The 24836-nt window shown below is 41.0% G+C and overlaps 1 protein-coding gene across 1 annotated transcript in view; it reads left to right on the top strand.

Annotated features, from left to right (window-relative positions):
• The window catches only part of LOC146001283 (uncharacterized), a 245719-nt gene that overhangs the window by 190121 nt on the left and 30762 nt on the right, over positions 1–24836 (top strand). Inside the window, exon 2 of the mRNA XM_083138583.1 lies at positions 23714–23772. Within this exon, the coding sequence (XP_082994709.1) occupies positions 23714–23772 (59 nt within the window). The remainder of the gene's footprint in view (positions 1–23713; positions 23773–24836) is intronic.

Genomic DNA, 24836 nt, shown 5'->3' with positions numbered 1-24836 from the left:
ACACACATTTATATGGATATAGGGATACATATAGAACATATTCTACAATAATTAATAAATACAATAAATAATCAACCATTTGTGAAAGTATCTCTGTTAAGTGTGGCTTTTATAGTATTTTTATATATCCTAGTAAAACGTGATATTTTTTTTTCAGATTTACCTCTCTAATGTTTAGAATGCTCTTAAATTAGTTAAAGATGAGTGGAGTACATGACAACTGGTCATTGGCAGTCAATGCGGTTTCTCCCTTTTTTTTTAAGAAACCTAAAGAGAAAGGAAGATACTTGTATAATCGACACATGACCAGCCTCTTGTGCACCCCAAAATGCCTGCTGATTATACTAAGAACATGCGTAAGGATTATACTAATTGGATTTTTGGATGCCAGGAATACCCTGGACTCCACCGTGGGTAGAGACGAATGTCAATGAACCTTCGTCTGATTTTTGCAGAGGGTTAGTTTATTAACCTTCACATGGTCCTAATTGCCCACAAGCGCCAAATAGCAACAGAATCGCCAGGAACCAGGGAGCAGGGAGCAATCTGACGCGTTTCAACTCAGCGATTGCTTTATTACGTGGATAATTAGCGCCACCATCGCACAAAAATGGACTTAAATTGAGTCCATCAAGCGAGAAACACTCGAGATAATTAAGTTTGCAAAATTGAGAAATGGATTGCAGCAAGCGCGGAGGCGGGGCTTGGAAGGAGAGAAATCAGCTCTCGCCCACCTCGGGCACCTCACTCTTCCGTACTTAGCTCGTTCACGCTTCAGGATAACGCATACGTGAAAACATCACGACCTTGACCTTCCGATGCCAGTTCGCAGGATGGTCTCCGTGAAGTATTGTCCTGTCCAGAGATTACATATCGAGATCCACGGCCGACACACATGGCCGATAGCCCGCGATGAGTGCCTAATAACATCCTAAACTGATGCAGAAGTGCTCCCAAATTCGAAGAAATAAATTTCCCAGCGCCAGGAGATGGCTTTGCACACACAAGCAGGAGGCGATGGAAATGCAAATCTCCTCTTACATCTGTTTTTGTTGTTTTTTTTCGCGCGCGCGGGAAGGAATTCGTCGGCCATTAGGCTTATCCTCTCGTTGATCGCATGGCGCTTCCAAATGGAGTGCAGCTCGTCGTTGTTGAAAGAGGTTTTCGGGATTTTCTTGAGCAATCACGTAGACAAATTCCACTTTCGGAGATAATGTTCGCGGCGTAACACGCACTTGCAGAACCACCTACCGTGTCGTTTCCTCCTCTGTTCCCGAAAGAAAAAAAGCGAAAGGGGAAAGTGGTTCTTCACGCGAAGGATATTTATTCTATGAGGCTGGATTTTCGTCGAACGTGTCCTACGTTTTGCAAGCATGGTTTGTAGCGATTCATAGTTACTTCTCTATAAGGAAATATTGCTTTTCTTGCATTCACCCTCTAAATGATTGGCGCTTTTAAAGATTACCACACTACTCGATGTATGCAATGATGAATCCTGCAGGAATTTTCAGTTTCCGTTGTAGAGACTTGGGTATTCTCGATTTGTGATTAAGAATATTTTTTGTATCCTGTATATGTAACTTACATAATGAACAAAACTCAATGGCCAGGGGTCCCGGGTTCGAATCCCGTCATGGGCACGGATGTTCTTTGTGAATCATATCGTCGCTCATCATCATCTTCGCGATTAGCCAAAATTAGCAGAGAAGCGAAGTAAAATAAACCAATTGATCACAAAACTGTATGGTCAAATTGAGGGATGACTGTTTGTGACTGATAGGCTAGCGTTGGACTGAAATGGCATGACGCAGTACCAAGCACTAAATAAATATTCAAAGTACAAACCACAGGACAATTAATATTAATTGTCGGCTATCTTGAATTAGATTACGCTACATACTTGATTTACATAATCACACACGATCATAATATTTCAGAATACTCTTTATGTTTCAGGATAAAATATGAATTACACAAGAACAACTTGAATTATTCTAGAAGCTAGTCGCCGAACCTCTAATCCTTGTAGAGGTTGGAGAAGAATGCGCAGTAGCCTAATGAGCCTGTATGTTGGCATCTCCCTAAGTGTCCAGGCGTAAGCGTTTTCCATCATAAACCCACCAGGTAAAATCCTGAGTAATCTGTGAAGCCAGGCAGGAAAGTCTGTGAGGACGCGTTCATCATCAACTCTGAATTCTTTCTTCAACAGTGGGTTGTAATTTTTCCACTTGGAGAAAACACCTTTATATTTTTCACATACTTGCTATGGCGAGTGACTTTAGAATACACTTCACAAATTTCAGTAGATTTCTTTTCAATGTTATCTCTGTGCTTTGTGCATGTTAATAATTTCTTCGTGAATTCCTCTTTTTTCTCCTCTGGATTTCTGTTTTCTCAGTCGCTGAACAAATTATGACTCAGCAAGCTCACTAAACCTTTGCAAATAATGTTACGCTTTTCATCGCACGTGATATTACTTGTAACTTGCCTCTACTGTTGCACTTGTATCATATGCCGTGTGAAAAAGAACGAAAGAAAGAGACAAAAAAATAAAAGAGTGAAGAGGATGTTGTGAAGCAGAGTGCGGACAAGTAGTCACAGCCAGTGGCGCGTACACTTCACGCATACATGCTAACCGCGAGTCTCACGGCTCACATCCTCAGATCTTTCCAGTGATTTATCGTTCTCCTTTGCATCCCACCAGCTCAGAAAAGAATCCCAGGTCTTTAATCTCGCACAGACCGATGATCTTTTCTTCCACTGGTTTTTGATTTCTGCTCCTCTACACGTTGTGCCATACGTTCACGCACAAACTCACCCATACACAGGGCACACGCAGGCATAGGAAGGGATGGTTCTCAACAACAAAAGGACAGCGACGGAAGACTCTTGGTACCGAGGACACAGTGTCAGGGTGCGAAATCACTCAACACTATTGGGGGAGGAAGATCTCAATAGACACACAAATGTGTGTGTGTGTGAATTATTGCATGACATACATATTTATTTATTTACTAGCTGATTGCCCGGCGTTGTCCAAATCTTTTATTAGACAGGAAAATAATGAATTCTAACTATAGTGTAAAATTAACTTGGAATTGAACGGCATTGGGAGTGTCACTATTCATCTTAGCGACCCCGAAAACTATGGATTCCACACTAATATCGGTCGTTTTCTATTATTTTTACATGTCACCCTCTTCCCACCCACACCCTAGGGGTTCCAGGGGTGTCTTACCCAAAGTATTTATTTCCAGATTGTAAGTCATATGTGTACCAAGTTTGGTCATCGTGAATGTCATCAATTAGCTTAGCGACTCCGTAAACTATGGATTCGACACTAATCTAGTTCATTTTTCACACCCTCTCACACCCCATGCCGATAGGTGATGAACTTAGAGTTGAATGCTATTGGAAGTGTCACTATTCATCTTAGCGACAGCGAAAACTATGGCAATTTCGCACCTTCTGTGTAGGTAACCAAATTCGCCGTTCTGTGTAGCAGAAAGCATAACTTGCAGGATATGGTACACGAAAATGCCACGCAACAGAATACTATTTTCCGTTCCCTTCCCACCCCCACCCCTATGGGTGCCAGAGGTGTCTTACCCCTCACAGTATTTCTTTCCAGATTGTAAGTGATGTGTGTAACAAGTTTGGTTGAAATCGTTCCAGGCGTTCCAGAGTTATGGCGGAACAAACATACATACATACATTCTTAAATACATATATAGATAGATTATGCAATTACATATAATAGTATAATAGTAAATAATTAAATATATATACATAAATATAAAGGAATTGGTTTGTTACTTTTATATGTATGGGGTATAAGGGTTGACCCTACCACGTAGTACATCCAAATGTCTGTCCCGGCTATCTCTAGAGCAAAGTCGCGCATAGCGGCAGAGAAGGGGTGAAATCGAGTGTGCAGAGCGAAGCATTACACGCTTCAGGGAAAGCTGGTAACTGCAGTCGCTTTCCTCCCCTCCACGCAATCCCGTTCCCTCTCACGTGTACTACTTAATCAGAGACTTGATTTCGTTCTCTTGCTTCAGAGATACTAGGACAGAGTATAGTGCACCCTGGACTGCATTTCTCAGACTAACGAGGCTCTGGCGTCTGAACCCATGGCCAGTATAATCCTCCGTAGGACTTGCGTTATGTGCCGTCCATATGTGTGCACCCCCTTCATCTACTTCATCTCATCACCTTTCATCCTCATCTTCGCTACTAGACAAAACTGGCAGAGACGCGAAGTAAAATGAATCACTCCAATCAGTCAATCAAAACGTTTATATATATATCAAATATTTATAAACTAGCAAATCAGTTGCTTTGCCAACTGGTTAAAAATGTCAATAAATATACAAAATTAAACCGTTTCAACTATTTTGTAATGTTTTTGTTTATTGTTGCTTTATATTAATATTGATTTTGAACTTTTGTTTTACTTCTATTGTGCATATATTATTATCGGTGTAGATTTGTTAATGATCTATTGAAAGAGAGAGAGAGAAAGCATGCAACACTCACTCCTTCGTTCTTGTGTGTATGCTTTCGTTATTATCCTTGGTAAAATATATTTGAAGTCAAAACTAACTGCCTATCTTTGCTGTTATAACAAACTCTCTTCACTGGTGGGGGAATTTTCAGGATAAGATGGTTGCCGGGGGGAACCCCACTGCCCCCCCCCCCCTAGGGTTTCGCACAGCGGTACTCGGAAACATTGACCGTCGCGCGTACCTGTCACCAGTCTCTGTACTCGGACAAACACGATACAGTAGCCGTGTTCAGTTGCAGTAGAACAAGTACGTCATGCGTGTACTTATCACTGCCCACACATGTATGGTGGTTGTATTCCTTGACGCTGATTCGATCCAAGCAAGCGTAGTTTGCGTGCTTCTCCCAAGAGAGCCTTAGTTAGGTTATGGCTTTGTTTCAGAACATTTCCTTTAGAAATTTACACGTGATGAACGAGTGAAGAGTTGTCTTTCTCAAATTAAATTATCTTCGCATGTGAAAGACCCTTTTATAAACCAAACCAAAACCAATTTTCATAACATTTGTCATAAAAATTATAAGTACAGTAAAGTAAGGTAAAGTACCACGTCATTTAGCACAGTACCATGATGTCACATTTAGGGAATGTGGGAGTAGGGCCCCACACATTCTTGATTGCGGCCATTTTGGAGGTGATGTGATCAGCACCACGTTCAGGCCGCCTTTACCGACCAGGGTTGCCCCCAGGAACCCATTGATTTGAGACTGGATGAGCCCCAGAGCCGCTTTATGCTGGGACTTTAGATCACCCACCCCAGGAATCGAACCCGGGCCTCGCGCGTGGCAGTCAGACGCCCTACTGACTACACCACCGCGTCTCCAACAGTAGAAGTGGTGAGAATGATTTTGTGTGTTGACGCCGTGATGAGGTAGAGGACATGTTGTGAGAAGTAAACGCACACACATACACACACATTAAATAACACATAATAAATGTCAAATTCATTAGCAATTATTGCGGGTATTAATTAAAGTAATTTCACGCTATGTACCACTCAGTCGCTCACTTTAATCTCAGGGTATGTGTATTCATAGTTACAGACTATTCAATGAGGAAAACACACTAAAACCATCATGTGAATTAAATAATGTTACCACACAACGAGAGATTGATTGATTTGGTTCATTTTTCTTCGCTTCTCTGCCACTTTTGGCGAATCGGGACGATGAGGATGAGTGACGATATGATGGAATTGATGAAGCGACACTCACAATGAACACCCATGCCCATACCTGAATTCGAACCCGGGACCCCTGTAGCGTGGAGTGCTGCGCTAACACACATCGAGCGACAACCAGAATAATGTCATAAGGGGAAGTGGTTGAAGAAATGCAGATGAGGAGTACATAAAAAATGTTGCTGTAAGAATTTTTTCTATAGTCTTCATTGACTTTTTACATATTTGCCTGTGTGTGTGCAGAGGGGCCCTAGGGAGGGGCACTCGCCTAAGACCCCACGCTTCTTGAGGGCCCGCACCATATAAAGATACGATTGTGTACGGTTTCTTAAAAGTTTATAGGACACTGGTGCTTCCAATGAAGCAGCTTACCTGGTTTTCCTGACTTAGTGTTTTGACATTCTTAAAAATATCCAAACTGTTGAAATTATACTCTAAAAAAACTAAAAACATTGCTACCTACAGAAAATCATGTTCAAATATTTCAATTGAAAATAGGTAATATGCATTGTTCGTTTAATTATACGCAGAATGAAATCATGGTATAAAAATATTGTTTTCTGGGAAGCAATACGAGCTACAGCATCAAAATTCAATGAAAAGTAAAGAAAACAGAATTATGTTATTAGAAAATTGCCATTTTGATAGGTATAATAATAGTTCGATATTGAACACGCTCAGTTTGGCAATTAAATATAATTAACATCGCACCAGTAGCGCATCGGAATGAAAGACGAACACTAAGTTAGAAACTTTTATTAGCCTATAAAAATACGAATTACATAAATTGAATATAATAATGTTTGCATTATGAATATGAGACACCTGCACTACGGACTAAGGAAAAAAATCTTATTATGTTCGACTTCTGAAAAATGTTGGTTATAGGTCCAGAGAATGAATAATGTGTGCCTCAGGCTCCGCATCCACCTAGGCCGTGCGCGTTTAGAGCTTTCTTGCAAGTTGGAAACTCGTGGCATAACACGACGTCATTTTATACTGATAGCAGAATCTTGTCTCAGAAACTGAGTGTGGGGAGCGGTAAACTAAGCCCATTTTCCAGGACCCTTATACCTGGTCTCGCCTAAGCGTCATTGACCACATCTGAAAGCAGTGTGGCCAACCTAATGAAAATTACAGCAAAAGTGCAGATAAATATCGACCGACCCTCGCATATAGAATGACTTTCCCAAGCTTGCATAATTTGGCATTTTGGATTTGAATTGCCCTAACATTGGGGAGCATTCCCATAAAAGTATTTTCTGTAGTATTTAATTCCGTGTTTGAGCAACATTTTAGTGATCGATGTTCTTGTTTGGTACAAATGCCGGGTGGCGGAGCCATTTTTACCCTGTAAACACACAAAGAAGAGAGAAAATCATTGCAATGTCAAATATACTCTAAATTAATGACAAATCCACATTCCATTGACATGCCCGTGCAGAAAGCAGTGTAGCAAACCCAAAGATAATTCCAGCAGAAGTGCAGATACTTATTGACTGACCCTTGTATGTAGAATGATTTCTCCAAGCTTTCATCTTTTAGCATTTTGGATTTGAGTTGTCCTAACATTAAGTAACATTCCTGCAAGAAATTTTTTCTTCTGTATTTAATTCCGGGTTAGAGCAAAATTTAAGCTAATTCAACCTTACTAAAAGCAGCAGCTTATGCCGAAAGAAGCGTGCTGGACCATTCCTTGCAACACGTGTCCTGATGTTTGCAGAACACCCCCCCACCCCTCCCACCCCACCTATTTCCTCGCATGAATCAACAGGGTGTTTTCACATTAGCGTTCGTCTTGACGGAAGAGTCGAGAAGCTCGTGCCTCGCAAATAACCCACGACGAGGAGCAACAGTGTGTGGCAATATTCGGATCGAAGTCCAAACCCGCAAATGCGAAATAATGATAGCTCTCGCAAGCGGGAGATGAATGGAGCCTTGCCTAAAGATTCACGCGAGCATCCCGCGCCTTCGGTCACGAGCGAACTGATCTTTTGACCTTGAACTTGACCTTGGTCCGGGTCGCGGAGAGGGGAGGGGTGCAGATACCCCCCTCGTGGGTCGTCGCCCAACCTTATGCCCCGTGATGACCAAACCGGAGGTTCGAAACAGGTGTTTAAAGTAGGACGGTCGAGGGAAGTGACGTCACCGCAGCCAACAAGCTTTGCGTGGGTATGCTAATTCCATGTGGACCAATCCCGATGAAAGGTAGATCGTTGCGGATTATTAAAAACAAAGAACAAAAGATGTGGATTTTCTTCGGTTGTCTAACGTGATCCACCTATGCAGCTGTAGAGATTTCCCTGATAATGAAAGACTAGGATGCTTGATGTGTAATTTCGGGGCGACAAGGTACCGACGGCTGCCCACTCGAAAATGCAAATTTCTGACTTTCCTGTCAGTTGGAAACAGCAGAGTAATCCATTCTTGCTCAATGCTCATCAGCATCTCTCGTATCTCTCCGCAAGATCTTCTATGTAGGTCAAGAAAAGGGTCAATCTGTGGTTCAGATCCCCTTTATGCACAGATGGCTAATCGGAACAGAATCTACAGTTTAAAGTGGGATCCAAACCACTGTGCAGTGTGTGCCTCCGCCGGGAATCGAAGTTAGAACCCATTCATTACACGGAGATGCAGTGCAGTGCAAGTGAAACACAAACTAATTTTTAGAAATTTCATCGAAAAATGCAGGACTCGAACTCGTGTCTACGGCATACTGTGCCATTTATATTCCAACTCAGCTACCGAGCCAGCCCTGACTTCGCCTCATTTTACGCTGTCGCTGTTCACACAGGTATGCCAGAGTACCGAGTTCGAGCCGTTGTGGACCCTTCATCTTTCGATGCAATTTCTACATACTACATCTGTGTGTGCCAAATCGCAAGAAAACTATTGCGTATCTTAGAGTCTTAGGGTGCATGTACTTCCAATATTTAAAGTTCATCACTAAGTTGTAAGTTTAGTAAATACTGTCGAAATAATGGTGGTAAAAATTAACCGAGAATATTAGATAATGAATTTTGTTGTAAGCGTCAGTAGAACTTTGAAGTCAATTATAAACTTCTAAAATTATATTATAATAGGATTAGTATCTGGAAAATCACGTGTTTCTTATTGGAGGAAGATCCATCCTGTTTTTACAATTCAGACTAACAATATACAGCAAGTCTTGAAGCTTTATGATGAATAGATTCTCTCGGGCTAGAAGGATTTCGAATCTTTGAAGAGCTAACTTCACGCTCACCCTACCCTCAAGATGAGAGAGACGTTAGCTCTCCGAAGCTTGGAAATCCTTCTAGAAATTAGACCTTACCTGTTTTCGTCCATATACCAGGCGCAATTATCTTGAATTGCGTATTCTCCATTAAAAAAAAAATACATGAAAATACTTCATGGAGAGATGCTCTCCAGCATATCAATCTTAGTGCGACTTCTTAACTCTCTGCGATGATACCTTTTGACCTAAAGATTTGGAACATGTAACTACCCTGCGTGGTCATCACATTTAGCTATCCTGCGTGATAGCCATATTCTTTAATATATAATTATTAATGCTTGAGAAATGTCCTGCGAGGCTTACGCTTTTGACTTATCTTTTATCTAATTTTGAGTGCATTGTTGTTAAGCATATATTGTTATGGCAAACACGTTTTGGTTAAAGAAAGCATGCTAAACGGCCCTGCGTGGTTTACGCATTCAGTTATCTTGTGTGCAGTAATTGTTGTTTAATTTGTAACTTGCATTGTCGAATCTCTTTATCTTGTAATTTCTTTAATGTAAAGTGTTCAGTTTAGCACACAAGTGTTAAGTTTATATAGCCACATGCTAGTGGTTTTTACAATGCTAAACTTGATATTTTATAACGCACGAGTTGCATCTCGTGAATTGAAGGGAGTTTGCAACGCTGCAGCCGGCTTAGTTCCGATCTTCTCCACCCGCCTCAGTGCTGCCACCAAACAGTATATAAACAAAGCAGCGAGGCCCGGAGCTCAGTCGACTGCCAGATGCCGACTGCGAAAGACCTGGTTCCCAGATCTAGTCTGGATGTTTCTCCTACCAGGATCCAATAGCTTCCTTGAGAAAGAAGGAGGAGATTAAGAAAAGCAGTTTTCCTACCTACCTGGTCTGCTCCATAAGAGCTTGGTGTGCTACCCTTGGGTCGTGGCGGCCCAAGCCCAAGTCTCCTGGGTGCTTCCAGACCTTCCCTTTGTACCTTGCCGTCTCTTGCTACTGACTGGACATACCAGGGACCGAACCGTTCCCTTGTCGTAGCTGGATTGACTTTGCGGCGTCCTTTCATACCAACACCTTTGTGAAACCGCGGGCCTCTTGGCCCGTCCCTCGCTATTGATTGGACGCTTTCGCATGTTGCCCCCAGACGGCGTGGCACGTGACGACTACCAAGGTTCCTATTGGTTACCTGTACTAGTTGGTTCCCCTTAAATTAGGTAAGAATACTAATACTGCCCAGGTACCTCACTGAGGAAGATTTAAGAGCGTATGTGCTAAACAGGTTATTTACATGCGTGTATAAATATAAATAAACTTTTACAAGTTGACCTTTGACCTTTCCATAATAAACCCCGCAAGCCCTGAGATACTTTGAGTCCATGTCTTCGGCTGGCTACAAGCTAGCATATATGGGTACACTTTTGCACCGCTCCGTGGTGTAGTGTGCAGTGCTCCGGCGCGCGGACGTTGCAAACAGTTCCCATCATTCGAAAATTTTCATGCTTGTTCGAGCTGGAAGATGTCTCCAAAGCATCGGCTTTTGAAACGAGTATGAACCTGTTCCTGTTCCGTGCTTGTGAAGTTCTTAATATATTCAGATCAAGCCAATGATATCAAGCTACACTAAGTGTTAGTCTATTTTCATCCCTTTAAATCTGGCTCCATAAATTCGGCATTAAAGTAGGCGTCTGTTTTAGCTAGGTCTTCACCTCGCTCGAGGCTTCCTTTGACAGGAAGATTTTAATTAGTATTTACACGCTCCACCGCCGTGTGTGGCTCTCGTGCAAACCCCGGGTGATGTATGTGGCCTTTGCATCTCTTCCCGTTCTCCGCTGCACTTCTTTATTCTGCATCCGGAGGAACATCTTAAATCATCTGAACAGGGAGGAGGCGACAGAAGTCCTCTGAGCTCTCCAGCGGATGCAGCCAACAACATTTGCGCAGGGGAGGCTCTAGTTCTGTATCTTGGAGGCAGATGATTTTTTGTACTTGTCGCTTGAGTCCTCGCCGCCCTTCACATATAATATCTTCCGTCCGACGCCCTATACCCAACTTTTTTTTTAATGCACGACTTCTATATGGTGGTACCCTATATTTAAAAGAATAAAAATATCTTACATGTCTGACTTGCACAAAATTTTAAAAAAATATTTATAAGAGGTCCGAAACAACAAGAGATATTTAAAGGGGATGCAACATCAAAGGATATTGAAAGAGATTCCCTAACATCACATATTAAAAGAGAGTCCTCAACAACAAAATATATTTAAAGGGGATCCGCAACATCATAGGATATTGAAAGAGATTCACCAACATCAAAAGATATTGAAAGAGAGTCTTCAACAACAAAAGATATTGAAAGGGGGTTTGCAACAATAAAATATATTTAAAAGGGGTCCGCAACAAGAAAGGATATTTAAAGGGTGTCTGCAACAACAATAAATATTTAATATGGACTCGACACTAATGTAGGTCATTTTTTACCCCCTCTCACCCCCCATGCCGATAGGTGATGAACTTGAAGTTGAACGGCATTGGGAGTGTCACAATTCATCTTAGCGACCCCGAAAACTATCGATTCCACACTAATATCGGTCGTTTTCGCAACACAAACTTATATCAGCCTGCATGTTAGACAACCCGAGAAACACTATCGTTCTGCTAGATGCATAGAGTCACATTGATTTGTGCGGAATTTAATATCGGTCATTTTCGATTATTTTTACACCCCCACCCTAGGGGTGTAAGGGTGTCTTACCCCTACAGTATTTATTATTATTTCCAGATTACAAGTGATACGTATACCAATTATGGTTGAAATTACTCCAGGCGTTCGAGAGTTATGCCGGAACAAATACACACACACACACACACACACACACACACACACACACACACACACACACACACACACACACACACACACACACATATACATTTTTATATATATATATAGAAGAAGAAGATAGATAGATTGCAAGTGATACGTGTACCAAGTTTTGTTGAAATTACTCCAGGTGTTTGAGAGTTATGCCGGAACAAATATACACACACACACACATATATAACAGAAATGAAGTTAATTTAGTTAGTATTCGAACAGAATCACCAAAGTAAAAAAGATCTATAAATGAATTAAAAATACAGGAACAATGTTTTATTTCCATATTCTACCATTGAATCCAACAAATAACTAGTTGTCATACCCTGAAATGAAGACAAAATTTGGGAGTCATTTTTTAGGTTATTTTATAGTCATTTTAGTCATTTTCCAGATATTTTTAGATCATCAAAACCGGGCCCTGGTTTTAATACTTATTATTGTATAATAACAATTATATTTTTCATTTCTTATTTATTTTTATTATAGTTATTTCTACTGTTCAAGTTTTATCACTGGCCCAACCCCCCACCCCCTTGCAAACATTTGTGGCGACGCCCATGAATATAAGCAAGGGAAAACGTGAACAAATAAAGAAGCCAGACTTGGTGTTTCTGGCAGTGGCTCCTTCTCCTGCCTCTACAATAAAATGGTGAGCTTTGTCGAGATAACCCGATGAAGGCTGCCGCAGCCGTGAAGGGACGTTGCTAGCCTTGAGACCCGAATCCCGGCTAAATGCTTCGTTGCCTTTTATTGAAAAACTTTCCGCCTAAATTTATTCAAGTGACTTGCTCCGGGTTGGTTCTAGGCACGTGATTACAAAATGCGTTTCACGCCGCGGGGATATATTTTTCTTTCTCTTTCCAGTTGCAGATTCGGTCATCATTCTGGAAGGTAAGGTCACACAAGAGGAAGGAAATGATATTTTTTTTTACACCTCTTCTCTTGCCGTGCGTCGTATTTCAATTTGGTTGCAGCTATGTGTTATCACAAGACAAAGTTTCGAAGGATTTAATCAGGTTTATGCGTAGATCGGCTAATAAGAACTGGACTTACAAATTGAACAAAACCACTGAAGTATGTTCATGCAGGTAAACGAACTCGAGGCTTCTTGATTAGATGGCATAGTGGAATCTGCTGCGAAGTATTGGATGTAGTATTCGCATTACGTAATTGTTCAGACTCGTAGAAGATATATTCTAAGTTAAACACTTCCCCAAAATCTTACCTGATGAGATGAGTTCGTCCATGCCTCCGCAGAGAATCGAACCAGAGATTCTTTGATTGAAAGACGACAACTTGCGGTGGGTAAAAGCACAGACAAATGTATTAAAATGTAATAGAAGTTCCGTTCCCCAGTTGCTTGAAATTTACCAGCGCCATCTGCTGTTTGCGAGGTTGACCAGAAGTGAAAGCGGGCGCCTCCAAGCGGAGAATATACGAACTTCTTGCAGGCGCTCTTTTAAAAACGCACCAGTTTGCTGCCCGAGATCAATGTCTGCCTACTGTGGTGAATGTCTCACTGAAGTTGAAATCGTTCGTGTGGTGTCCGAACGAAACAAGAAGCGGTGTAGGATGTGGGCGACGCTTCCTAATACCTAGGCCTCACCGATGGCGCAATAGTAACGTACGCATTGTAATGAAGGGGGTCCAGAGTTGGATACGGGTTGAGGCACATAATGGTTCGGATCTTATGTAGGTTCAGTTCTGATTAGCCTATCTGTGCATAAAGTGGACTCAAAGGTTTCAAATGCTAAGTCGAATAATGGAGTGTTGTTTCTGTTGGAAGACATACATCGTTAAGCCTGGCAAACACTATGATTTTTCAAATTTTGTCAGATAGGTTTTGTTATGTTGTGGTGGTGGGAGCATTATGGAAGTACCGCCTACAGAAATCTGTAATATTGAACATCGTCAGATATTTTGTAAGCAAGTAGATGCCGGCCGGACTCTGTGACGGTGCGGTTAGCTACTTAGTTCGAATTCTGGGGAAAACATGAAAGTGGGTTTGTCCCATCATCACAGTTCATCATTCATCCTAAGCGTTGCGATAAACCAAAAGGCATCTAATTCAAACCTAAATTGTTAAAATTGAGTCATTTTTTGATTGATTGAATTAGGTCATTTTCACCGCTTTTTTATGTACTTTTGGCTAATCGCGGCGATGGGATGAATGGTGTTAAGATGTTATGGATGAAGGAAGCTGAACTCCTTGCCGGAGTGGTTAGCATAGAGAGCTACTACGTCAGGGGTCCCGAGTTCGAATCCAGGCCTGGGCACGGATGTTCTTTGTGAATGCCCCTTCATCATATTATCAAGGATCCTCATCTTCGCGATTAGACAAAGTGGCCGAAAAGCGAGGCTAAATAACAAAAATTAAATCAAATCAAATTACAAACACATAAGGACAGCACACGACAAAATGCCACAGATGGTTCTATTGGCTGTGAGTCTAGGCGCCAGATGCTCGTTAGCCTCCAATATTGCAGTTTATAGAATGAAGCACGTGGAAGCTATGTTTACTTTTGGGTTACCCCTTATATCTCTAGACAGTGGTGGTGACTGGGTTCCACAACTAGGGGGAGGGGGCAAGGAATCATTTTAGTTTCCCTTGGTAGATAAGGTTTAGCATAGTGCGGGGTCAAAAGTGGCAAGAAGTGGGGAGCAACTGCCTCCCTCGCACCCTAATCGCCGCCACTGCCCCTAGACGTCATCTGTTGACGTCATCAAAACCTGTGCTTCACCGAAATAAATTTACGTGTGCTCGGAAATTGACAGAATAAATAGTAATCATTATTATAATATGAAGTGCCCGAATGACGTCTGCAGAAATACATAGACAAACCGAAAAGGAGTAAGAAAATCTAGAATCATGCTTTGCTCTATGAAAAAGTACATATTCCGAGAGACGTCGAAATCGGTTTTTTCTTCCACACTTTGTGTTTATGCGGAAGAACCGCTTCAACGCTTATTAAATGTCCATTACAGAGCTCCCTCCCAGACCTTCATTGCGGGCATTACGCCTTCAAAAGTTCGCTCTCCTATACTTTTTACCTGTTAGGCATGTTGCGTGGGACTGGAGTGCTCATTTGCAGTAAATGTGCGGAAATCGCGAAGCAGTTGGTGGTCGTCTCGCCAGGTGTCAGCACTCTACAAATCGAGAGTAAAGAACGACTGTCATCGCTGACTTCTTAGATTTCTAAAGCAATGGGCATATTTCATTTCTGTGATGGTGATAAAAGTGTTCTCTCCCCTCCCCCCTCCCCTGTCGCTCTCTCTCCCGTTCGTCTACCGACGAAAAGTGTTCCTAGCTCATCTCTACGATTATATACAACTTTTTCCTCAGGACATTAATGCTTATGTAGCATTATAAGACATTTGAGGGCAGCTTGGGATATTAAATAATGAGACGCCAGCGGAGGGAAGGGGGCTCACGGTTCCTTCCCCCTGTCGACCATTACACCCTCCTTACCTCCCCAAACAACTTACACTACATTAAAATAAATTAACATTTTTGGTTTGTGTCCCTCTGCTTCTCACCTAATATTTTCTGGCATTGCCACTAAGCAGGATCTACCAGTCTGGAAATCCTGAAAGGAAAAGCCATGGAATTGTCAGGAAAATCACCGGGTTTCAGGAGAAAGTCAATATTTTTCTGGTAGTGTACTAAAATCGTTTTTTTTAACAAACCCATAAAGAAAGGACAAGCAAAAAATGTAAAACATATTGTAGTCAGTTTGATATGCTGAACTATTACCAGTAGTTATAGTAAAATAAAACTATTTTCATGTAGAAATCTACTATAGTAGGTGGCTATTGGAATTAACCACTTTCTTGTTGTTATTTTTGGTGTGTGTTTGGTAAATAGTTATTGGGAACAGTACGTATGTTACTAAATTGTACCGTAATTATGTATTATGCATTTTTTTATAAAAAATATTCTTTGTTAATTATTAGTCAATACATAGAAAATATCACATAAAAACTCACCCCTGATACCTGCTTCCCTCCCCACATCCAACAGTGAATTACTGTTCAGTTTACCTTCTCGGTACAACCTTTACATGTGAAGTAAACATTCCAGTACTTGGTTAAGTGGAATTCCAAGTGTGCATTTAGCTGAAATATAGTGACCTTCTTCCAGACATGTTCATATATTGCCCTAATGACTTTGTCTGGAAAATTTTGGTTGTCGGTCTGGAAAACCTGGAAAAAGTCAGGAATATTTGTTTTTACAAAATTGTAACCACCCTATTTTGGAGAGGGCTCAAGCCCGATATACCTTACCTGACTTATATCAGATATTTATAGGAGCAGTGGTGAATGAGTTCATTCATAGATAGTACTCAAGCAAGTCACACCTCACCGCATGTGTGCGAGAGAACAGAGAGTGCAAATACACACCCTCTTCTTGTATTAGAACTTTTGCACTTGTCTTTAAGCAGGCCGCGAACATATACTCCGTCACCCTGTCTCCTTCCTGTTATTATCCTGTTACATTTCTCGTCGTGGTTAAGGGCACGAGGAACAGTTTCTGTGTCCAGCCAGACGCGAGGACCCGAAACTGTTCCTCCCCCACTGACCTTTCCCCGCTGCGAGCTGGAGAAAGAGAGGTCTGTGCGCTGGTTGGTTGTAAGAGGGGGAGAAAACTTAGCATTACGCTTATGGGAGTATTATTTTATTTGTTCTATTGGGAATATCAAACTTCCGATGATGGTATAGAAAAGCACATGAATGGAAAGAGGATAGGTTTAGCCTTTAAACAGCCAATGGGTAACATATGACCCATAGAAAGTATAGGCGAAAACAGCCAATGGGTCATATATGACCCATGGTGCCGATTACAACATTCACGTGCTTTTAGGACCTTCATACTTGTATGTGAGGTTGTAAACACTGACAGATGTTGAGATAAGACTTTGAAATGTCATGTGGAAGAAAACCCACCCCCTCACCACCTCCCCCTTTCTCTAATATGCAAATTAGCTATTTTTAGCCAAAATGCAGGATTGTACATATTGCGTCATATTTCAGCCTGTATGAGAACTAGGGACTTGAAACAAGTTTCACTTTGTTGTAAAAGGTCTACTCTTTGAAAACAATGCAAAAGTTCGAGCCCTTTTTCCATAATAACGGGAGAATTTTTCATTGAAATTTGGGGACTTGGCTCCTCCCAACCCCGTTTTTCTCACTTGGGCTTTCTGAATTGTACACGGTCTCGTGCTCCGATGTTTTTGCTTTCAAACAAATTTATCCGAAGTAGATTGCTCAAATAGTCTCAGAGATATAACGTTTTTCTGAAATAAGTGTAAAAATTTAAAAATCGCGGCGAGAGAGGGGTTACTTTCGAAAAGGTTAAGATCTTGTTTGTGTTGCGAAAAGTAGACACTTCCATTTAATTGGAAGCCATTAGGTAGTAAAATGAGCGAAACAATTCTAATTACCTATTTTCTTCAAGAAGAGTAGTTCAAAGTCCGTGAGTCCGACCTCCATAAGCCCCCCCCCCCCACCTCCCCCTCCATTGGTGAGCCAATGTTTATTCTTTTGTGTGTGGAATAAGCAATTGATGAAATGGAGAAATAGTTGTAAGAATGTGAATGCCAACCCAGAACTATGGAGTATGTCTTTAGGACATTGAGCTAGATTAGATTTGATTTTTGTCATTTAGTGTTGCCTTTCTGCCACTTCTGGCTAATAACGGTGATGAGGATGAGTGATGATATTGATGAAGGGACGTTCCCAAAGAACACCTATACCTATACTCTGTCCCAGGTATCTCTGGAGCGAACGAAAGCAAGTCTCTGTGCAGGTAGTGTCTTGAGAGGGCTCGACCAACGAACACGTGCGAGGGAACAGGATTGCGTGGAGGGGGAAAAGCGACTGCAGCTCCCAGCTGTTTCGCTCCGCTCACATGTATCCTTTTGCGCGACCTTGCTCCAGAGTTTCCCAGGGCCGGTCAGGATTCGAACCTGGGACCCCTGGCGCCGATGCGCTGTGCTAACCACTCTGCCATGGAGAGGACTTTGGGCATTTGGGGATATCGTCCTCCATGGACAGCGGCAAATAACGTAGCGTTTCGTTGAACTGCAAGTTAAAGCAGTTTGTACCACGTAGGGTTTTGTAGCTGCTCGAGTTGCAGTCAAGAAGAAGGGGCGTCGCTTGAAGATAATCTGATTCCACACACCAGCAGGAGAAACCACAGCATGAGTAGGAGGTAAAATTGCATATAAACGCAGAGAATCGCTCTGTATAAAGAAAAACAACATTTCTAGCTATTATTTGCTGGGAACTTATATAGATCTATTCCTGGGCAGGAGAGTAAGGAGCTCTTAGGGCTAAAGTCCCTCTTCAAAACGATTGTTTTACGATCTGCACGTGGGAGCGGCAGTAAAACTTTTAAGAGAGGGTTCGAAATCGGTTCTCAGCCAATGGTAGGGCGAAGAAGTGCGTCAATGCGGAGATGCCGAGATGATTTTAGTAAGGCTCATCTCGAACTGAGAGACTTTTCCGTCTGACTTTCTCCCTCGTATCTTTTTTTTCTTATTTTTCGTTCCTTCCCCTCTCGCATTTGACCGTCTGCACTCAAAAGAAACGCTGTCCTCGGAAGGAATTCATACTTTTTACGAGCAAAGATTCCGGGCAAATGACTCCAAATGCGTCGAATTGATTTGGTATCTGCCAACTCCGATATTTCTCGTCCTTCGTCTTTTCTTGTGCTTCTTCTTGTTCAAGGAGCTCTTGCGAGGGTCACTGAAGTGCACGCACTTCGACAATGTAATGTTTTTTATTGATTCATTTGTTTTATATTTTATTCGCTTTCCTGCCCACTCCACTTTGACTAATCGCGAAGATAACGAACGGCGATTAGATAATATGGACGAAGCAAGCACGCATGGACAGAACACAACACATAGAGGATTATGCTGGCTGAGAGTCCAGACACCAGAGCCTCGTTAGAGTACAAAATGCAGCCAAGGTAGTAGAGCCAATATTTTAGAAACACTGGGTGGTCTGAACTGGGAGATTTATTTCATAATTTTATGTAGTAATATTATAACGTCGGGGTAGCTCAGTCGCATGCGAGAGGCCCGTGTTCGATCCCCCGCGGGGGAGAACCGGGATTTTTCCCAACTTTTCAAGCGGCTCCGGCGCCCACCCAGCCTCGGATAAAGTGGATACCTGGAGGAAACTCGGGGGGGTTAAAGGCAGCCAGGGGCGTGGTGCAGATCACATCACCCCCACCTCGGTCGAGATCAAGAAAGTGTGGGGCCCTAACTCCACATCCCCTATAAGCCTTCATGGCTTGGTACAAAGCACAGGGGAGCACTTTACCTTTTTTAACGTAATAATTAGAGGCACATTTTTTTGGTGAATAAAAAAGCAAAATTTCGGTACAAAAACAGTCGATTTCGGGTTCAAAAGCGGTAAATAAAATAAAATTTCGGTGTTATAGCGGTGAATAATTACATCAAAAGTGCTATATAAAATGACATTTTGGTTTTAAAATTGTGAATATAATCCTAAATTTGATTTAAAAACTACAGTTATTTCACAAAATAAACTTACCCCTTCTAATAGCACATTTATGTATTTACCAGACTATTAAGTTTATTCCTGTGTAAAGGAGTCCATTTTTGATTCTCAAATATTTGCAGCAGAATTATTCAATTTTCCGTGAATTGCATAACTCACAGGATACTTCGACTTCAGAAAAGTGTCGCGTCGGTATATAAACGGTAAATTTCGTGTTTAAGAGTATATTTCGCAATTTGCAGTTCATTTCGCATTATTTCGTGACAAAACAGGGTAGAAAAATGCGCCTTCCACCTTTCAGAAACATGAAAAATGAACATTACAGCATGTTTTTCATATTTCGTGTTTCGTCAGAAACGAAATTTGCATGCCTCTAGTAATAATATATGCTAGAAGTAGGCTTAGGATTTACCCTAAAATCCCTTTCATGTTCCTTGGCCAGAGAACGTAGTCTTTTACATTTAAAACCCCTTTCAGACCATTTCTGAGAAGAATACATGAATTTTTAGTGGCTGTTTTTGGTTTATGCTAGTCATAATTGCCTATTTCGAAGGTAACTGCCTTTTGCGTGCCTAATTCGGTAAATTGATGAGAAATCTGTCTATGTTCATAAATTTTAGTTCTTATTTTGCATTTTCATCCATTTTTGTCTGCCTGTTATGAGAGTTTTTAGTGCTTATCGATCCTCAAGCTCCTTATAAGCCCTTTCCCTAACAATGCGGTCCTAATCCTCGATGGCGTAGCGGTAGCCTTGTAATCAAGGGTCCCGGATTCGAATCCCACTTTAAACTGTAGGTTCAGTCCCGATTAGCCTATCTGTGCATAAGATGGACTTAAAACACCAACTCAGTTAATCAATCAATCAATTGCCTAACAACAATGTAGATATGGATAGTTTTAATAATAAAGGACACTGAAAAGTTCCATTTTAGAGATGTAACAAATTATCATGAAATATTTTGATTATACTCAGTCAGTAATTAAGTTGTGAGATTTATTTAATTGAATAGCGGTGAAACATTTTGCTTTCTTTAGCTCAGGGTTTATATTTTTTAAATAAAATGTAATAACCGGTAAATTATTGGGTGCGCTCGTGCCCTACAGGTCCGTATTAGTTTGCGCGTACGTGGAAGAGAGATTCACATTTGTGTGCCTTCAGAAAAGGCCAACCCTTGCACCCCGATAATGTGATGTAGTTAATTGTTACGGGCGGTCCTGAATTTCAGCCACATTGCCGTGGCGAGCATTGATTATTATCCACACATTCCCTAACGCCCCCCAAAATTTCTTCAACACCCCCTCAAATATTTCACAAGATGTTTCGAAAAAGAAAACTGTAACGGTGCAGGGGCGCCGACTTGTCAAAATTATTGGGGGGGGGCTCTGATCACTGAAATAAATTAATGAATGACTCACTCTCTCGGAATCTCATAAAAGCCAATGAATTCCTCAAAAATATCAAAATTTTTATTCACAGTTCGAATGCAGAATATTAATTGTCCATGGATGGATATGTCACAAGTTTCCTCAACCATAATAGCAAAATATTCCCGAATTTTAATATCTGCTACCACGGAGCGCAAAACAGATCTCTCTAACATATCAATGATCTCGTTCTGAATGTCATGTGAGAGCCATTTGTAGCCCGAACGTCCCATCCACTACCCTGGTTCATGCACATCGTCTTTTGAAAATTTTTTGGTAAACATTTTAACAATACTCATAATTACATACTTAGTATATAGTAATAAGTCATGTGTTTTGCTGTCTCTGGTCATAGCCCCCCCCCCAAAGTTGATGGTTTAGCGGCCTCAGCCCCCCCAAAGTTGATGGTCTAGAAAATTTCAAATGTGTATTTAAAGTTAAGTTCATGTGGCACAATTCAGAGTAAACTTTACAAGAGAAGCAAAATAATACATTAAATCCTTTTGAGCAAAATTATTTGGGGACTCTGCCCCCACATCGTTAACGTTAGGGGGGACTCGAGCCCCCCAAGTCCCATGGTGTCGGCGCCTATGACGGTGACGGAACCAGAAATGGCAGTAGGGAGGGGCGATTTTCCCGCGGAAGTCCAATCTGGAAGTGGTCTGTAGGGATTAGCGTGCACGGGGTGAAAATACGAATACTGGGTTAGAATCCTGGATAAACAGAGGAAGTTTATTAACATCTTCCATCATTGCTACACTGTATATCTTTCCATTGTGATAAACTTAACGTTAAAAATATATGCGGCGAATAATGGGGGAACGAAGAAACAATGATGTCGCCTCTGTTGAACCACGAAATTGTAAGAATGTACATGAAGCATATTGGGGTCGTTGTTTAATTTCAATTATTTGAAATTAAGATTACGAGAATACCAGAATACAGAATTAGGAATAAGAATTATGATTATTGATATTCGGTATTAGATTAGTTACAAAATATCCACAATACCCATGCATAATGTTTTACACCAATGAAATAACGAGAGCAAATATATATAATACGTACATACAAATAAAATATATATTAAAATATATTAACCTATATTAAAACCTAGTCTAGGCCATCTCCCTCTCCGTGGATTCGCACGTGATATGTAATGCATGGATGACCCAGTCTTTCCACCACTAAGACTTTCATACGTGGTATCCCCGAGCGATGTTTCGTATCCTCACCCTGAACATCTTATTTCACCAGCAGACTTGAATTATGGGCGTAGGGAAAAGGGACAAAACGTTGAATCACATCAGAAACCTCGATTAACCGCCATATTTTACCCGGAAACAATTATATCAGAGAGCGGGATTTATTATCTGTCTTCGAAGCTACGAGAGCATGGAGTGTACAGCGTTGGATCGTTTGTCACTGTCATTTTCTGGTTAAAGTGGCGAAAAAAAGAAGCATCCCCCGAAAAGAAGGATGTGAAACGGTAGGAAGAATGATGCTCCGGCCGCTGGAAGATGAGCTATAAATTTCGCGATGGAGCTGCCACCTATGCGACGGTGGAGAAAGCTGTTACAGTGTGACCCCATCGATTTCCGAAGGTGTTTCGAATGGAATTCAATTAGGTCTCTGGATGAAACATCTTTCCCTGTCTCTCCCACTCTCTTCGATAATTAGAAAAGTTAATTGAAACAAGTGAAGTGGGCATCTGAAGAGGACAGATGCAGCTTTTTTTCTATTGTTTTTCAAAATCAGTACCAGTCTTCGAATTGTGTAGATAACGACAAGATGATTTCAAACACTCGTTTGAAATTATTAAATTGTTTTATTACGTATAGTCTGACGTATCAACTGCCAAGCAGTGAATTGCACTTAGTTATTTGAAAAATCCAATCGATTAGCCGCTATTGTACACTTTCACCTTCCGCAAAGCACATACTTTTTTAAAAATTTAAAGACGCTATTCCCGTCCAGCAAGGTGGGCATTGTACTTTTAATTTAGAATTTATTGGTTTAATATAAAATCATACAAAATCCTTCTTCAGTTCTTCATTTATTAATCAGCTTCACTAACTTTGTATTTAAAATTTGTTACGCGCTTTCTAAATATTGCAATTAATATTATTACAATACTAAGACATCTTTAGAATTATAATTACTCTTGTAGGCATAGAAACTTTATTTAGAATCTGAAAATATTACTGTAACTTAATGTCGAATGTTACTGAAAAGTCACCTTATACAGTGCGTACATTTTAAAACCTGCCCCGAGCACAAATATGAGAAATATTACAATATAGTGACTGGTCTGTATGCAACCCAAATGACAATCGTGCCTCTTGGATTGCATAACTGTCAGGAAACCTAAGGTCCACTCCACATGCCCTAACCTAACCTTACCTAACCAAACTTTAGGTTTCCTGACAGTTATGCAACCCAAAAGGCACGATTGTCATTTGGGTTGCATATATTGTAACATTTCACATATTTGTGCTCGGGGCAGGTTTTAAAATGTACGCACGGGGACCGGTTTTTCGTTGAACGCACTGTACCTAAAGAGCACATTCCCATGCAATTATGAAAATGTGTGTTGTTTTAAGTAGGTACTACAACGAAAATATTTAAGATAATTGTCAAATTAAATTACTTGAATATGGTTCCATGTTTCAAAATTTTCTTTTCAGTACTACCTTTACCTAAGATAATCCTCGTAATTGAAATTTCTTCGGTAATCGGTTGAACATTACCCAGTTTTCATCGGTGAAATTGAAGTTAAAGGAGTAAATGAAATCTTTGTAATACAAGTATTTAATGCTGATTATTGTAAACCTATTAGAATATTCCGTAATTATAAAATTGATGGCATGAATATAGGTTTCTTCTCTTCTCTTTCTAGGGACATCAAGATGGAGAACATCATGTTGAACCACAACAAAACTCAAATCAAGTTAGTTGGTAAGTGTTATTCGTTTTCTCTTCCTGTACTGTCACTATTAGTTGCATTACGCCTTCATATGAATATTGCTGGTGAAGTGATGGTTTCAGAATTGCAACATGAGGAACCCTGTGTAATACCTGAATCACACGAGGCTAGGTTTCCTGCTGGATTTTCCAGTTGGACTTGGACTAGTTGCGTGTTACTTGCTCACCTGCTAAAGTGCGCGTCAAATCTCCTGCATATGTCCTTGAAAGGCTGAACAGCACCAGCGAATCACATAACTGCGGCGTTGCCTAGTTCCGTGCTCTCCGTGACAAGGCGTTTCGCTCAACCACGCTGTCTCTTTTCCGTGTGAGATTTCGACATGGCACTGCTGCAGTGCACTGCTATTGGCTATCGCCATGTGCAGGAGATTTGACGCGCACTCTAGTTTTCACCTCACGTGATACTCGTTACCGTACATGTTGGTAGACTTTTGTTCCCACAATGCAGGGCGAGTGTCTTGAGGAAGAACGTTAAGAAATTGGCTGAATGAAAATATGATAGTCCAGGACTACTGAACATGCTTTTCATAAATTCGGGTACGTATTCATTAAAAAAAATATTTTGTTCAACTAAATATGCCAAACACTTAATACACTGGCAATAATAAAGATCTTCATTATCAGCTAAACACATCTGTGTACAACTCTCATTGCTATGGATAAATTCCTAAATATTAATAAACACGAATGTGCCTTATTTCTGTTACTTTTTCTTCACAGAGAAGCGAACAATGAAAATGCACAACCAACACTAAAAGAATATAGACAAAAACCGCTACTGCTTTTCCTCGCCAAACTCATAGATTATCATCTTCATATGAGCAAACGTTCTTTCTGATTGGTTGTTACCACAGCATCTAACAAAGAAGCAACTTGCAATTAGAACACGTTCTAGTCAACAAAACCAGTCTGGCAGGCAGCCCAGCAGCCATCATTTCCAACCAGGTAGCCAGTCCAGCGCCAACTAGGGAATTCCTTCTGGAAATCTAGTTCCGTGTGATCGGCCTTAAACTTTCAGTTCAGCAGAAATTCAAGCT

This window comes from Lepisma saccharinum, chromosome 17 (genome assembly GCF_977018435.1).
Source record: "Lepisma saccharinum chromosome 17, izLepSacc3.1, whole genome shotgun sequence".
In the NCBI taxonomy this organism is placed as follows: Eukaryota; Metazoa; Arthropoda; class Insecta; order Zygentoma; family Lepismatidae; genus Lepisma; species Lepisma saccharinum.
The sequence above is the reverse complement of the archived record's forward strand: the minus strand, read 5'-3'. Positions and strand labels throughout refer to the sequence as shown.